Source organism: Talpa occidentalis, unplaced genomic scaffold (assembly GCF_014898055.3).
Source record: "Talpa occidentalis isolate TD23 unplaced genomic scaffold, MPIMG_talOcc4v2.1 talOcc4.9, whole genome shotgun sequence".
NCBI lineage: Eukaryota > Metazoa > Chordata > Mammalia > Eulipotyphla > Talpidae > Talpa > Talpa occidentalis.
Window position 1 is genome coordinate 64265035 of NW_023605305.1, and position 14280 is coordinate 64279314.

The window sequence follows — 14280 nt, forward strand, 5'->3', positions numbered from 1 at the left end:
TTCATTGTATCCATTACCATGCCATGGGATCCATTTGGATGTCATGGGATCCACTCTGATGTCATGGGATCAACTTCATGGGAGCCACTTGGTGTCATGGGATCCGTTATGTCATGGGATCCACATTGATGCCATGGGAGCAACTTCATGTGATCCACTATGATGTCATGGGATCTACTGGGTGTCATGGGATGGGCACATGGGATCATCTGCCAGATCACATGGTTGTCTCGGGCACATGTTCAGTCACGTGTAAGGTGCATGATCACGAGTCACAGGAATGATAGCATTATGTGTTGCAGTTTTGTGAGTACAGCACGAGGGTCACAACATTCACATCATACCTTGACATCATACCGTGACATGCTGTACTCAGCACACAGCATTTACCCATTCAGCAGCCTCCAAATACCCCATTCCTTTGCTAAAAATGTCAGCCAGATATTCTTTTATCCTATCAGTCTTTTAAATTAAACCCTATCAGTTTAATAAAACGTGTTAAAATCTTCCCAAACCTGTCTCCCTGCCCACAGAAACCCCCACACCATGTTTCCATCTCAGCAATACTGCTGCATAACATTTTCCACATCGCACCTTAGTTGTATTGTCGCCCATGACCAGCGTGTAAAGGACCATGTCCATTGCATCTCTCTCCAGAGCTTAGCATGTTCTCAGTGTTTTTTAAAAAATGCTGTGGAGGAGAGACACTGGAGAAATGATAACAAACCGAAGAATTGTGAGTGGGAAGATTAAATATAAGGCAAAAGGAAATGGTCCGTCCATAGCACAGGACTCTGGTCAATTCCTGCCTTAATACATTATGAGCTGTGAGGCACAGACCAGTTAACCTTTCTAAACATTTTATCAAAAGAACTGACATTTTCCTAATTGAAGGTGAAAATTATAATTTTAAGACAGCCTGCCCTGTCATCAATGTCCCATTATACCTTGGCTGCCTCCTAGAGGCTGCCTCTGTGCCAGACATGCATTGGTCATTCAGAGGTGAACAAGATATAAGTATCCTCATGAAACTTAGAGTCTAGTAAGACACTGTTAAATAAAATAATTGCTACCCATGAGGAATGAATAGCCTGAGTAAGCAGAGAACAGGTAAGTCAAAATCCCCTCCAATCATATGCCTTTAGACGGATGCCTATGAAGGTACACCTCGAGCAGTCCAGACGATGAAAGTCCACATGAGGAGGAGTGTGCTGGATGGGAAGCAAGATGTCATCCACACAAAGGCCTGTCCTGAGGACCCGAAGCTGGCGAGGCACTCCCAAGGGCAATGTAAGTTCACTTCTTCCCTGGTTCTCATCACCATCACCAAATTATTTTAAAGCTGTGTCTGGTTGGTATTTTGTTTATTGAATATTATGGGCAAAGTAACTTGCCCTAGTGTGGCAGCTGTACCATAGTGGAAAGAGCAGTGGATTTATAAGACCTGAGTTCAAATGTCAACTGTCACACTCGCTAGCTGTGTGGTAACTTCATATACCTGCAGCTCAATTTCTTCATTTATGAAAAGGGATCATAACACAGATCTCACATGGATTATGAAAGTTGCGTAATAGGTACTCAGAACATGTTTATTCCTTTCTTGTCATATTTATAGTTCCTGTTGCTTTTTGTAGGCCCACTGATTGATTCACTGATGACATAGTATGGTGTCGATAGTTGGCTGTATTTAGATTGCTTTTTACCTTCATGGTGTTAAGACTCTTGATTGCAAGTAGCAACCATCAAATACTGTTAAGCAAAAGTAAAAAAAAGAAAGACCCACCTAGCAGAAATGCTGCAGAGACAGGGTCCAGGGACATAAACAATGACCATAAGGGGGCGCTCCTGGTGACGCAAGGGTTTCAGATGCAACCTATGACGCTCGCTGCAGCCACTGCAGCATGAGTTCAATCCCTGGTCAGGGAGCTACCCTCATGGCACAGATTTCTCCTGACTCGCCCACTGCTTCCCTCAGCAGTGTATTTCAGATGATCTGCCTGTTCTGTTCCCCACTCTGTCTCTGGTGAATCCTTCACCCCCCCCCAACTCTGGCCTGTACCCCAGTTTCCCAGTTCTTGTATGCAAGAATAACTTAAAAAAAAAAAAAAAAACAATGACCATAGGGACTCAGTGTTCCTTTTTTCCACTCCTGGACTTGGTGCCATTTCAGACAAATTCTACTTTTGTAGAGGCAAGACGCTATCTAGTAGTAACAGTCTTACACCTATTCTCTTAGATACCCCAGAGGAAATTTAGAAAATTTTATGTTCTTAACAAATACAAGAAAAGGCCCAGGTCTGGGTCTGGACTAGCTCTGGTTGAGCTGCACGTGATCCCTGCACCAGTCATCATGAATGGGGATCTAAGCTCTATGAGACCCAGCCTGAATCAGATCCTTCCCTGGAGCTGGGGTAAGAGTCAGTCACACCAAAGCTACATGACAACTGGTTGAAGGGTTTCCCAAGGGAAATAAAAGGATGCTATGAGAAGGTGGGGGTGGCAGTCGACACTGAATACACAAAGCAGATGTCCATTTCAACTCCATAAACCTGGCAAGCCTCTAGCATTTCATGTGTTAGTGTCATGGGAAGAATCCATACAGTATGATAAGATGGACTTAAGGTCCTTTAAATCGGCTTCCAACCTTGTTAGCCATGTCCAACTGCACCTCCTTCTCTATTTAGTCTCTGCTCTAGTCTCAGCCATGTGCTTAAATGCCTCTATAATTGCGTGTGTCATCTCTCTCTAGAATGCCTATGCCCATTCTCTACCTATTGCTATCCTCTTCATCCTTCAAGATCTATGTGTAAGTCACTACTTCAGAAGCTGCCCTTCTCTCAGTTCGTCCTCCTTTTCCAGAATCTCCAGGGACCATAATTCCGCATGTGTTTCCATGACAGTTAAAAGAGCAACCGAATCATCATGTATCCATGTTATGCTTTAGAGTCAAGCTATTTGGGGACCCAGAAGCATTATATATTTATCTTATAACCTTGGGAAAATTACTTACTTTCACATTCAAATGGAGATAGTATTACTTAATTCCCAGAGCTGTTTATCAATGCATATGAAGTATCTGGTTCATGTGCTGTTTTCATTTATTTCTTTTTCTGAAAAAGAAAAAGATAGCATGTATTGCATTAAAATTCATGGTGTATGTGTTTGTATCCCAGGGTATATGGTAAGCACCTTTAAATCAGAAAGACCATTTTGGTATTTTTCTGTAATCTGGTATAGTGTCTTGCATACTGGAGATGCCCAGCAAAAGTTTGCTAAAGGAATGAAAAAATAAATCAAACTTCAGTCAAAGCTTGGCAGATTTAATGATCTGAACAATCTCCTGACTGAAGGAAAGAATTTAAAAAGTAAAATATAAAATTTGAGTTCTCCTGCCCGTCCGTCACTATGTAGATAGCTCTTTTTTTCCCCCTCCTTTTCCAACTAAACCTGTCCTTTTAAGCTGTAAAAAAAAAAAATAAAATAAAGGTCATGGAGAACTGTTATAGAAAGAAAGCATCTGCCTACCTGTAGTAACCAGGAACCATGGAAAGGGAGTCAGTGTCAAAGTGAACCTTAGCCCTAAGGGTTTGCACCTAAGAACAGAATGATCTGACTTACATAATAAAGAATGATCAGTCCTGGCCGCTGACTTGGAAGAAGAATGTGTAAGGATAAATCAGACCTCTTAGGTACTTGTTCCAATAATTTAGGTACAGGATCTTGGTAGGTAGAGTTGTTGAGCTGTTTGAGTTCAGGATATATTCTGAAAGGACAGCTGACAGGTGGCTGTGGATTAGAGGTGAGATGTGAGAGAGAAAGGAGTCAATGATATCTTCACGTTTTTGGACTTAAGCAACTGAAAGGATGGGACTGCCACTTATAGAGAGGAGAGAGGCTTCAGAACAGCAAATCTGCAGAGAGAAATTGAGTCTGGTGTGGAACGTAAAATATTTCGACAACCCAATAGAAATGGGTGAGTTCTGAGAATCTAAAACTTGAAAGGAAGTAAATTTAGAAGTATTCTGTACTTCTAAAATGTAGCTTTAAACTGCTTTTGTCTCAGCCAAAAGGAAGATTCAGGAAAAAAAAAAAATCTGCCCTGAACTGAGAATTAAGCAACTTTATATTCAGCATCTTAGTTTTGTGCTGAAAACTTATGCCTCTGACATTCATGGGGACATCTGAGGCCTACATGCTAGTTAATCCTGCTGCTTGGTTCCTTTAATTATTAGGCACAACTAAGTTTGCTCATTGTTTATTTCTCAGATATATTACTACTTACTTCTGATTAGTAGTTCATGAATGAAAATGGTTCTGAATCATCTATGATAAAAAAGATGGCAATGGCAAAGACAAGAGTACAGCTCTGGAAGAAACTAGTCCCTACCTGCATCTAACAGGCTACCTACTTGTGTGAACAAGCCATATGCATTTCAACATGACATGCTGTCTACTGGCTAATTCTGTTATTAATGACTCATAAATGCTGACATGTGCTCAACTGTCTAAGAAATTTTACTTTAAGGGGAAAAATGCACAAAAGTGGTAAGGTGATCTAGCTGTAGAGGAAGAAGCCCCAGGTAGTATAATGGCCTCACCATCTGAGGCCAGAGATTAGAGGTAGAACCAGAAAAGGAGGGAAGAGTTACTGGTTTACTAGTAACTAGTACCCTTCAAAGAAAAATGTAAAGTCATGTTATCGTTATTACCAACCTCAGATAGTCATAACTGGCTCTGTAATATGAAGTGGTTAGCCAAAGGGTCATACTCACCAAGACAGAATCCAGCTTTAGCATATTTAATGTGATTTCTCCTATGTTTGCCTCCACTGCCAGTGATGTTTTACTGCATTTATAATAGCAATTGATGAGACTTTTTTTGAGGTATTCTCTCTTTTTCCTATAGGTGGCTATGTGGAAGCCTTAGAAGTGACTAGTGAAACCCCAGGCCAAGGGGTCTTTAAGCGAAGTTCCATCTCCGAGGAGATGTATGATGATGTGGAGTACCCTGGGAGAGAAGGGTATGTACACTGCAGCCCTTAAGCAGTGTTGTGAGACTTTTAAACAAAGATGATAAGACTTTAAAGGTTTCATGCAACAGGTTAATGGTCTTTGTGTCTTTTCTCCCTAGAGCAAAGTCAGACTTCTCTAATTCATTTGCCTCAGATAATGGTATGTATGGGTGGACATTTCTGCAGTTGTAAGGAATTGCTGAGTGCTTCTATAACCATTTAGTAAACAAATGAAAGATCAAAGTACCCAGTACTGGGTAGGTAGCAAATAATTTCTGTAAAGGATGAATGTGAACTATTATCATTACAATGAAAGATTTTTTTTAATTTCAGAAGAAAATAGTGAAGAAATGTATGAAGATGTATACAAAACAAAGAGCAACTACCCAAAGTGAGTTGACTTCATAATGATGGTGCTTCTCTTAGTCTAGGAAAACCAGAGTTTAAGAGGCAACCCCTTTTCACAGACACCCACCACCATCTTTAGGGAAGATTTATAGAGTGGAGATAAGCAATTTGAATTATACATTGTGGTCAGCAGAACACTTGCAATTGTGTACAATCACCTGCTACAAATTTCACACTTTCTCTTTTAAGAAAATGCCCATCTCCCAGAATAGAGGGCTTGGATATTATGTTAGGAAATAAGTGAGGAAGCAAAAGTAAACATCAATACAGCCTGTTTTAATTCTGTAATTGCTTTTCCAGGAAGAAATTAATGATTGTGACTTAACTGTGTCTTTGCAAGTTAATAAGACCAACTCTGGGATTTGAGTTTAATAATTTAACATTATCAAGAATATTTATTGGGCCTCCCCGGTGGCGCAGCGGTTGAGCGCTGGGTTGCGAAGCTGCCCGCGGCCTCTGCGGCACCGGTTCGATCCCCGGCTGCTCCCCGGCCACCGGAGGAGGGTCCCACATGGCGCGCAGACCTCTCCTGCCGCCCGCTGCTCCCCTCAGCAGTGTACTTCGGTCCTTCTGCCTGCTCTGCTCCCCGCTCTGGCTCTGGTGAATTCTCTCACCCTCCCGCGCTTCTGACTGTACCCAGTGCATGTATAAACAAAAACAAACAAACAAACCAGCAAACAAATAAATAAAGCATGCCTCTATTTAAAAAAAAGAAAAGGAATATTTATTGTGATCACTTCAAAATACATACAAATATCAAATCATTATGCTATATACCTGAAATCAATAAATGTAACATGTCAGCTATATCTCAATTTAAAAAAAAAGACAATCTACTAAGAGATAAACCCTCATTTCCAATGTAACAATATTGGGAATAGGAGTCTTTCAGAAGCATAGTTGCTTCAGGTAAACATGGGTGAAAATAATGATTTTTCCAAGGGACCGAGAAATAATTACAAAGAAGGAAATTGCTTCTGCCAAGCACATTTGTTAGCTGTAAGATTATAACAATTTCTCCTAAAATAGCCACCTTGAAAAATAAAATGTTAGGGTCTAGCATTGCCAAATCATATGTTGTATATGTCATATATTGGGTACTATATGTGTGAAATAATGTCTTAAAGTGTCCTGGGATTGTATGAGTTTCCATTCTATGGAAACGGTTATATGGTGTCATTTTTTTTTTTTTAAGATTTATTTATTTTTTTATACAAGCACTGGCTACAGTCAGAAGCACAGGAGGGTGAGCAAATTCACCAGAGCGGGGAGCAGAGCAGGCAGAAAGACCGAAGTACACTGCTGAGGGGAGCAGTGGGCAGCAGGAGAGGTCTGCGCGCCATGTGGGACCCTTCTCCGGTGGCCGGTGGCCGGGGAGCAGCTGGGGATGGAACCGGCACTGCAGAGGCCGCGGGCAGCTTCGCAAACCAGCGCTCAACCGCTGTGCCACTAGGGAGGCCCTATACAGTGTCATTCTATGGACATCAGTGTGTTGTTAATTCTAGGACATTATGAGTTGGGTCTTAGAGAATGCAGCCATCATTTTAATTGTACAAATCAAAAAGGACTTTAGCTTGTAGCTCTTTTCATTGTTTTGCCTTTCACATGCTGCTGTCCACAGGTCTTCTTCATAACACTGCCCACCTGACATTCATTTTATGTCCTTAAGATATTCTAAGAAAATGTGAAATGAAAAAGAGTATTTGTTCAAATGGACATTATCCAAGTTAACTTATTAGAGGCACACTGTGGAAAGGAAAGTAGTAATGGTCAAGAGCAGTTTGGTCAAAAAAGGCTTGAATATTGAAGGGAAATGGGCATCAATGCTGTTATGTGATGATATAGGTATATCATTCCCTACTCCAGAAATCCCTTCAAAGCTGGGTGATGTGTGCTACATTTCAGCACCTATCAACAGTTTAGAAGGCTGATAAGGCATTTTCTTGCTCTTCCTGGGGTGGAGTGTGTTTTGGGAATGAAATAGAAACCTCTAGTTCTTTTTCCTACAGAAATCTTCCATTTCAAATTTTCTCTCCAATATTGTTACTTTTTCCCCTACCTCCTCTTAGTTTAGATGGAAAAGAAGCACTTAAAAGACTGCAGAGATTCTTCAAAAAAGAAAAGGATAGATTTAAAATGAAGAAAACCAAGTCAAAAGAAAATGTAAGGTAAAATGTCCCTTTTTATTTCTCTTCCTAGGAGAGAATTAGCAGGGTCAGCCTGGTAGTTACACAGCTTGCTGTTTGCCATTCTATTCTCAGATAGTGAAGGGGAATCAGAAACTAAAGCCAAAGGCCCTGGTTAACACTTGTCTCCTCCTTGCCAATTTTCTGAGTGAACCACACCCACAGATATTAATGAACTGCTGATGCCCACTTTGCAAAATATCTGTCTCAAAAAACCTAGTGAATAATGTGTTGCTTGAGATATAGCAGCTAATCTTTCTGAACATGGCTTTTTTCCTTAACCCTTTTGTGTCTTTTGTCTATCAGGAGTGCATTTTCCATTTCGCTGCCTGATTTACGTAAGTGACATCTGCTTATTGCTGGTACAGAACTACTCAGCATTGCTATATTCAGGAGCAGGGAAAGAGAAGTAGTAATCTCTTTTCTGCATTCCACATTTAATGAAAAATTGATATATCAAAATCAAATAGGATACTTTACTTAACAGTATTACTTTGGGGAGGTACTTAACGTTTTTAAGTACTTACTTAAATATACCAGGTCTCTTTAAAATCCCAGAGAAATAGCTGTTATTCCTTTTTAGGGAGGCACTAGGACTCACATCCAAACTCTAGCAACCTGAGATTTGTACTCAAATCTCTCAGGTTATGAAGTGTGTGCATTTTACATTATACCATATAGTCACTTGAAGTAGTTGATGTCAGATCACCCTAATTAAGACATAAGTTGAACATGATCCCACCACAGTACCTATACTAACTGAATCAAGCATGGATCATGGAAATATCGTTTGCCCTACTATTAAAAAACAGTGCACAAACACATAGAATGCTCTCTGTACGTGCTCAGTACGTGCTCAGGTTGAATCTGATAAAAGTTTTGTTGTTTGTTGGGACTTACATCATGGCTTTCACTCTTACTTGGCAATTCAATTAGTAACATATCATATAAAAGCTGGTAAAAGCATGGGTCTCCCCAAACATGGAGAGAAGACCAGTAGGAAGATGGGAACCTAGTCTAAAAATGTTTCAGCAACTCATATTTTCTGGAAAACTGCATGAAACCAAATTGATATATATGTATATGTCTGAGACATTAGATCATGTGTTCTTCAATCCTTCCAGCCTATCTGTAACTATGATCAAATTTTGGTAAAACAGGCTTGGGGGTGCACCTGGATAATTAGGTAATTGTGTATAATTTGAAAAGTCAGAGATTATATAAACCTTCCTTAATAATCTATTTTGGTCCTATCTTGATCCTAGAACTTAGGTCTCAGGAAGTTATTATCTACGATGATGTGGGCATACATGAAAAAGGATCAAAGTAAGTCAATTTATCTCTTTGGTCATCCCTACTAATATTTAAGACATTCAGGCTTGTTAAATATGGTCAGAGGACCATCTCTTCAGATTCTAGAAGACTGGATAAAAAATCTGTGTCAATCTGTGATATGCTCCCCCACTCAAAAGGGAAAGCAATCAATGACATAGATGTTCTAACAGTCGTAGGTGAATCAGTAGTCACTGAAGCTTTGAAATCTCTTATCTTTCAATACGGACACTTCAAAGTCCTTTCAGAACAACAACCTTATTTAATAACCTCCTATGTACAAGACAGCATGAAAGGTAGCAAGCATTAACCAACAGAACCTCTGTTCTCAAAGGCCAAATAATTACACTCTATCAAAAAAGACACCATTCTTAAACTTGATACCTCTACCTCTCTCCAGCTATCTTTTATCAGTCTGTTCCCTCTCTACTAAATGGATGAAAACAGAGATCTCCTCAACGTATCGTCAGTTCATCTTTGTAAGGTCACTGCAATTGGGCTTCTTTCTATTCTAGTCATACCAGTGAATTTATTTTCAGTAAGATCACTAACATCTTTGTTAAATCTAGAAGATAACTTTATTATATTACGTAGTTTCTCTATATCTTTAGCAGCTGATCATGCCACCTTTCAAAGAAAAAAAATGTGAACTTTTCTCTACATTTCCATGTTGTAGTTCTTATTACTCATCTTCTACTGTTGCTCTTCAGTGTGTGTTTGTGTGTGTGCATGAACTCATGTGTACACTCCCATTTTGTAATCTATCTTCATCTCTTTAAAACCTGTGTTACATTTCCACATGGAAAAATGTCCTAACATGATAGTTCCTGTTTTCCCCATTGTTCTGCAATGCCATCTGTCATATCTCATGTCAAGATCATGTGTTAAAAAATATAGTTGCAGTCATATAGGTGAAAGATCATCAAAATGTGTTCTAGGATATTGAAAAAAGGGAGAAGAAAAGATATTTCAAAGGAAAACTTAAGTAGATATCTTAAATTGTGAAATCTTCTGGTAAAAACTGTATTCACTTCTTTATTTGCCAGTAATACAGGCACTAAAGACATACTAGCTACATGAGAAATAGTTTATGAATAAATGATACTTACCAAATCGCCTAGCCCTATTAAAGCCTGACCAATTTCTTTTTCAAGTGATAGAATACATCTTCTGTAATTTGGCCTCAGAGGAGCCAACGGCGAAAGGCATTTGTAGCAGATGGAACACTGATGGAAAGTAGCAGAATGTGGACTAAGAGAGTGAAGATGATAATGGAGTTCTTCTAAATTTGGCTAGTTTGCATGCCAGGTTTTGGTATTAGATTAAGCTAAACAACACTGCATTAAATTACTGCTATTAATAGAAAATCAAAGACTTCTGCTTTAAATTTCATTTACTTTTGTTCATTAGACTAATGAGTCAGCAAGGGAAGGAAGAGGGGGGATCTTGAAGAGGACTCTGAACAGCTTCTACAGTGTGGCACTAGTGTGACCTATAGCACATCCCCTTATTTCTGTGGACCTTAGTTTCCTAACCTGTGAGATGGCAACCACATTCATCAACCTGTCAAATTCATGAAGCTTTCTAACTGGATCTTTAGAAAAGCTAAAATAAGTTTTGATCATAATGTTCACATGATTGGTATGGGTTTAAAATGGTTTGACTTTTATGAAAGAATAATTAGGCAATGTGTACCCAAAATGCTCATACTCTTTACTTAGTAATTCTACTTCAAGCAATTAGCACTACTGAAAAAAAGGCAAGAAAAAAAGTAAAAAAATAAACTTCAGGGCCTCCCCTTGTGGCGCAGGCAGTTGAGCACAGTGCTGTGAAGCTGTCCCCAGCCTCTGCAGGGCGGGTTCAATCCCGGCCAGCCAGCGAGCAATCCACATGGTGGGGCAGACCTCTCCTGTCTCACCCGCTGCTCCCTTCAGCAGTGTGTTTCAGTCAGTCTGGCTGTGTTGTTCCCCACTCTGTCTCTGGTGAATCCTCTCACTCTCCCACACATCTGGCCTATACCTGGGTTCTTGTATGCATGAACAAATAAATCTTTAAAAAAAATATCATGAAGTTATGCCTTTCTTAAGGTTATGATTAATGTTGTTTAAAACAACCTAAATATCCAGATTATTTTCTCATATATATTTTCTTACATGCTATACTATAGCATATTATAGTATTCAACATGACCTCTTGTCTAGTATTAAATACATGCTAAATATATACTAATTTATACTAATATATAATAAATATATACTAATAGTATATATAAATTAGTATATATATTATATATATATAAATATATATTATATAAAATAGTATATATATATTAGTATATATAAATATATACTAATATAAATATATACTAATATATAGGACATGTAGAAATGCTTACACTGTGATAGGTGGGAAAAAACAGAATGCAAATTATATGTCATGAGATCAATTCAGTTTTTAAGTTTTTGAGAAAATGTTTAGAAGGGAACCTGAATTCCTTCAGAGGTTAATTATGTTTGTCTCTTTACTTTTGCTTCCTTTATCCTTCTGCTTCCTTTCGACCTACTTTTTTTTTAAATACACAGGGTGTATTGCTTTATAATCACTAGAGAAAATAAACTTTCAAGTAGGCATTTGCCTTGGCTGTGCCCCACCCTTACAGCTGTAGTTTCTTCCAAACAAGTTCATGTACAAATTCTCTTTGAGCCCTTGCCATGTGTTGGGTACTATCTTCAGGAACTCAGAGTAGAGAAAGAAGAGAGAACATTAGTTTAAAAAAAAAAAAAACAAACAAGCATTTGTGGAATTTGTTGTTACAGACTCCAAAAGTAATAGATATTGAGAAGAGGATAATAAGAGATCCCTAGACAAGTCCAGGAAGGTTTCTTTGAAAGCCTAACCTAAGCTTTCTAATGATGATCAAATGCTAACTCTTGACATTCATTCTGTTGGACACTTGTGACCAGAATCTGAAGGTAATGACCACATAGTATCTCTGAAAATCGCAAAAGTTCTTCTGACGTAATATCCTGATGGTTGTAATTTAGCCAAGGAAGAGGTATTGCAATAATCAGATGTATAGACACTATATGCATACAGATGGTCCTGGTTGGCCTCTAAAGTGATGGACATATTGGTGACTTTGTCTAACCCTGGAAGAAGTGTTTTAAAGTGGCAGATATGGTGAAAGACCACAGACTTTGAAGTCAAATGCACCTGGGTTCAAAGTCATTAGTTTTGTGACCATCTCTCTAGTCCAATTCTCAGATCATCTCTTCCTTTGCAAAGCTTTATGCATTACTTTAAAGGACTGCTGAGTGCTTAGTGTGAAAACCAAATTAGTTAACATATTCAAAATGTCTAAGAGCTGATAAGAAGGTACTAACACCTACTTCTACTATCCATCCTTGCATTCTTCCCCCTTCACCCTCCCCAGGGCAGAAATTGTGTCCTATTTGATTTTATTCTTTTTTTAAAATTTTTTTATTTTTATATTCTCGATACAATTGCAACCCCAGTTTTGACCCCAAACCCTCCTTTCCCCGCCCCCCCCCCACAAAGTGTGTCTCTGGTTCATTGTTGTTTGTTGATTTTGATTTTTTTCTTTCTTATAGTTATTCTTTTTCCTGGTCCCTTATTTAAGTTTTCTATATTCCTGTTATGAGTGAGACCATCCGGTATTTTTCTTTTTCTTTCTGGCTTATTTCGCTGAGCATGATCCCTTCTAGCGCCATCCATATTGCTGCTTCTTAATTATTTTTTACTTGAGGAAATAGTGGGGTAATCCCATCAGATATTACCACCATAGTGTACCTACCAACAACTCAACCATATTCTAACATCATAGATCATTGTGCTTCCTTCCTTCTTTGTTCTCACTCCTCCCCCACCCTCCCCGTTGGTGCTACAGTTCTGTAGTCAGTTATCAAGGGTTAATTTTTCAGCTTGGCTTTATCTGACAATTTAGTTACTTTATATTCCAAATATTAGTGACACCACCATCCCTGCATTCTTTTCTGCCCAGACCCACTAGTGCTAACACGGATTGATCTTTGCTCATGGTGAAGACTAAGAAACAGAATATCAGACAGGAGACAAGTGTGATCTTAAGCAGGTTGATCTCTTGTTTGTGGTTTCAAAGTTGGATGGCCACAGGTCAACGGTCAGTAAACTATGGCTTGAGGACCAAGTACAACCTTGCTATTTGTTTTTGCTGCAAAAGCAGATTTGAATAGCTGTCATAGAAATGGTATGCCCTCAAAGTCTATACTATCTGGCTTTACAAACATCTTCAAAAAATACTTAAAATTTTTTAACATTTTTGTGAAACATAATTGCCCAGAAAGTAGTGATGGTCTCACAATTTTAGCTCAATCTTAATCTTGCTCAAAACATTTTCCTCCTTCAATTATGCTCAGTGAAATAAGCCAAAAGGAAAAAGAAAAATATAGGATGGTTTCAGTTATAACAGGAATATAGGGGAACCAAATAAGACATCAGTATAAAAAAATAATAACAACAGTACAAAACACAACAAAGCAAAAACAGACAATTATAAACCAGAGACATACTGAAGGGAAGGAGGAGGGAGAGGAATCAGAGAGCAGGAGGGAAGAGCACAGGGGACTGAGGTGATGGTGCACGGGTGCCTTGGGGAAGGAAACTATGGGAACTACACCTGAGGGGGTGGGGGAAGCAAATGTTGTTTAAAAATGGGCAATGATGTAAATAATAAAAAAAAAACAATTTAAAAAAAAACATTTTTCTCCTTCAGAGATGAAGATAAATTGAAAACACGGAAGCCCAAGTTTTTGACACCAAAGGAGAAAAAGGAGAAAAAGGGGGCTGTAGAATCAGAAAGGTAGGTCCACAGGTGCACTTACATTTCACCTTATCTGCCTTAATTTATACCTCCTACTAGTTGTATGACTGCAGGCAAGTCATTAAATTTGATTTTCAGGTTTCTTATTTACAAAAGGAGAGTAACACCTACATCACAGAGCAGGTGAGTGGATTAAGAGAGACAAAGAACATGAATATGTAAGGTGCTACACAATTTACCTTCATTATCATCATCTCCCTGCTTTTGGCAGATAGGGGGCAAATAAATATTTCAAGTCAGTCCTTATCAAATGATGAAAAACTTAGTCTTCTTTTAGTTTGTGAGAACTTTAAGACAGAACTTAAATAAAACACCAATTAGAGTTATTTCTACCTTCATTCATGTAAGTTCTCAGTTGGCTGTTGGAGGAGGTAATGGGTTTCACTCTCTCTGACACCTAGTGCTCTGTGCACCAGTCTTCCCCTCAATCACCATGACGTGGGGCAGAATCTGAGTTGCCTTAA

The 14280-nt window shown here is 38.8% G+C and overlaps 2 protein-coding genes across 2 annotated transcripts in view; one reads left to right on the forward strand and one right to left on the reverse strand.

The window, feature by feature from the left end:
- The window catches only part of FYB2 (FYN binding protein 2), an 84734-nt gene that overhangs the window by 56850 nt on the left and 13604 nt on the right, over nucleotides 1-14280 (forward strand). The window contains exons 9-16 of the mRNA XM_054691541.1: nucleotides 1146-1290; nucleotides 4906-5020; nucleotides 5131-5171; nucleotides 5345-5402; nucleotides 7489-7587; nucleotides 7912-7943; nucleotides 8871-8931; nucleotides 13709-13795. Of these exons, the coding sequence (XP_054547516.1) occupies nucleotides 1146-1290; nucleotides 4906-5020; nucleotides 5131-5171; nucleotides 5345-5402; nucleotides 7489-7587; nucleotides 7912-7943; nucleotides 8871-8931; nucleotides 13709-13795 (638 nt within the window). The remainder of the gene's footprint in view (nucleotides 1-1145; nucleotides 1291-4905; nucleotides 5021-5130; nucleotides 5172-5344; nucleotides 5403-7488; nucleotides 7588-7911; nucleotides 7944-8870; nucleotides 8932-13708; nucleotides 13796-14280) is intronic.
- PRKAA2 (protein kinase AMP-activated catalytic subunit alpha 2) overlaps nucleotides 2379-14280 on the reverse strand; it is an 82146-nt gene continuing 70244 nt past the window's right edge. The window contains exon 11 of the mRNA XM_054691666.1: nucleotides 2379-3110. The gene's annotated coding sequence lies outside the window, so the exon portion shown is untranslated. The remainder of the gene's footprint in view (nucleotides 3111-14280) is intronic.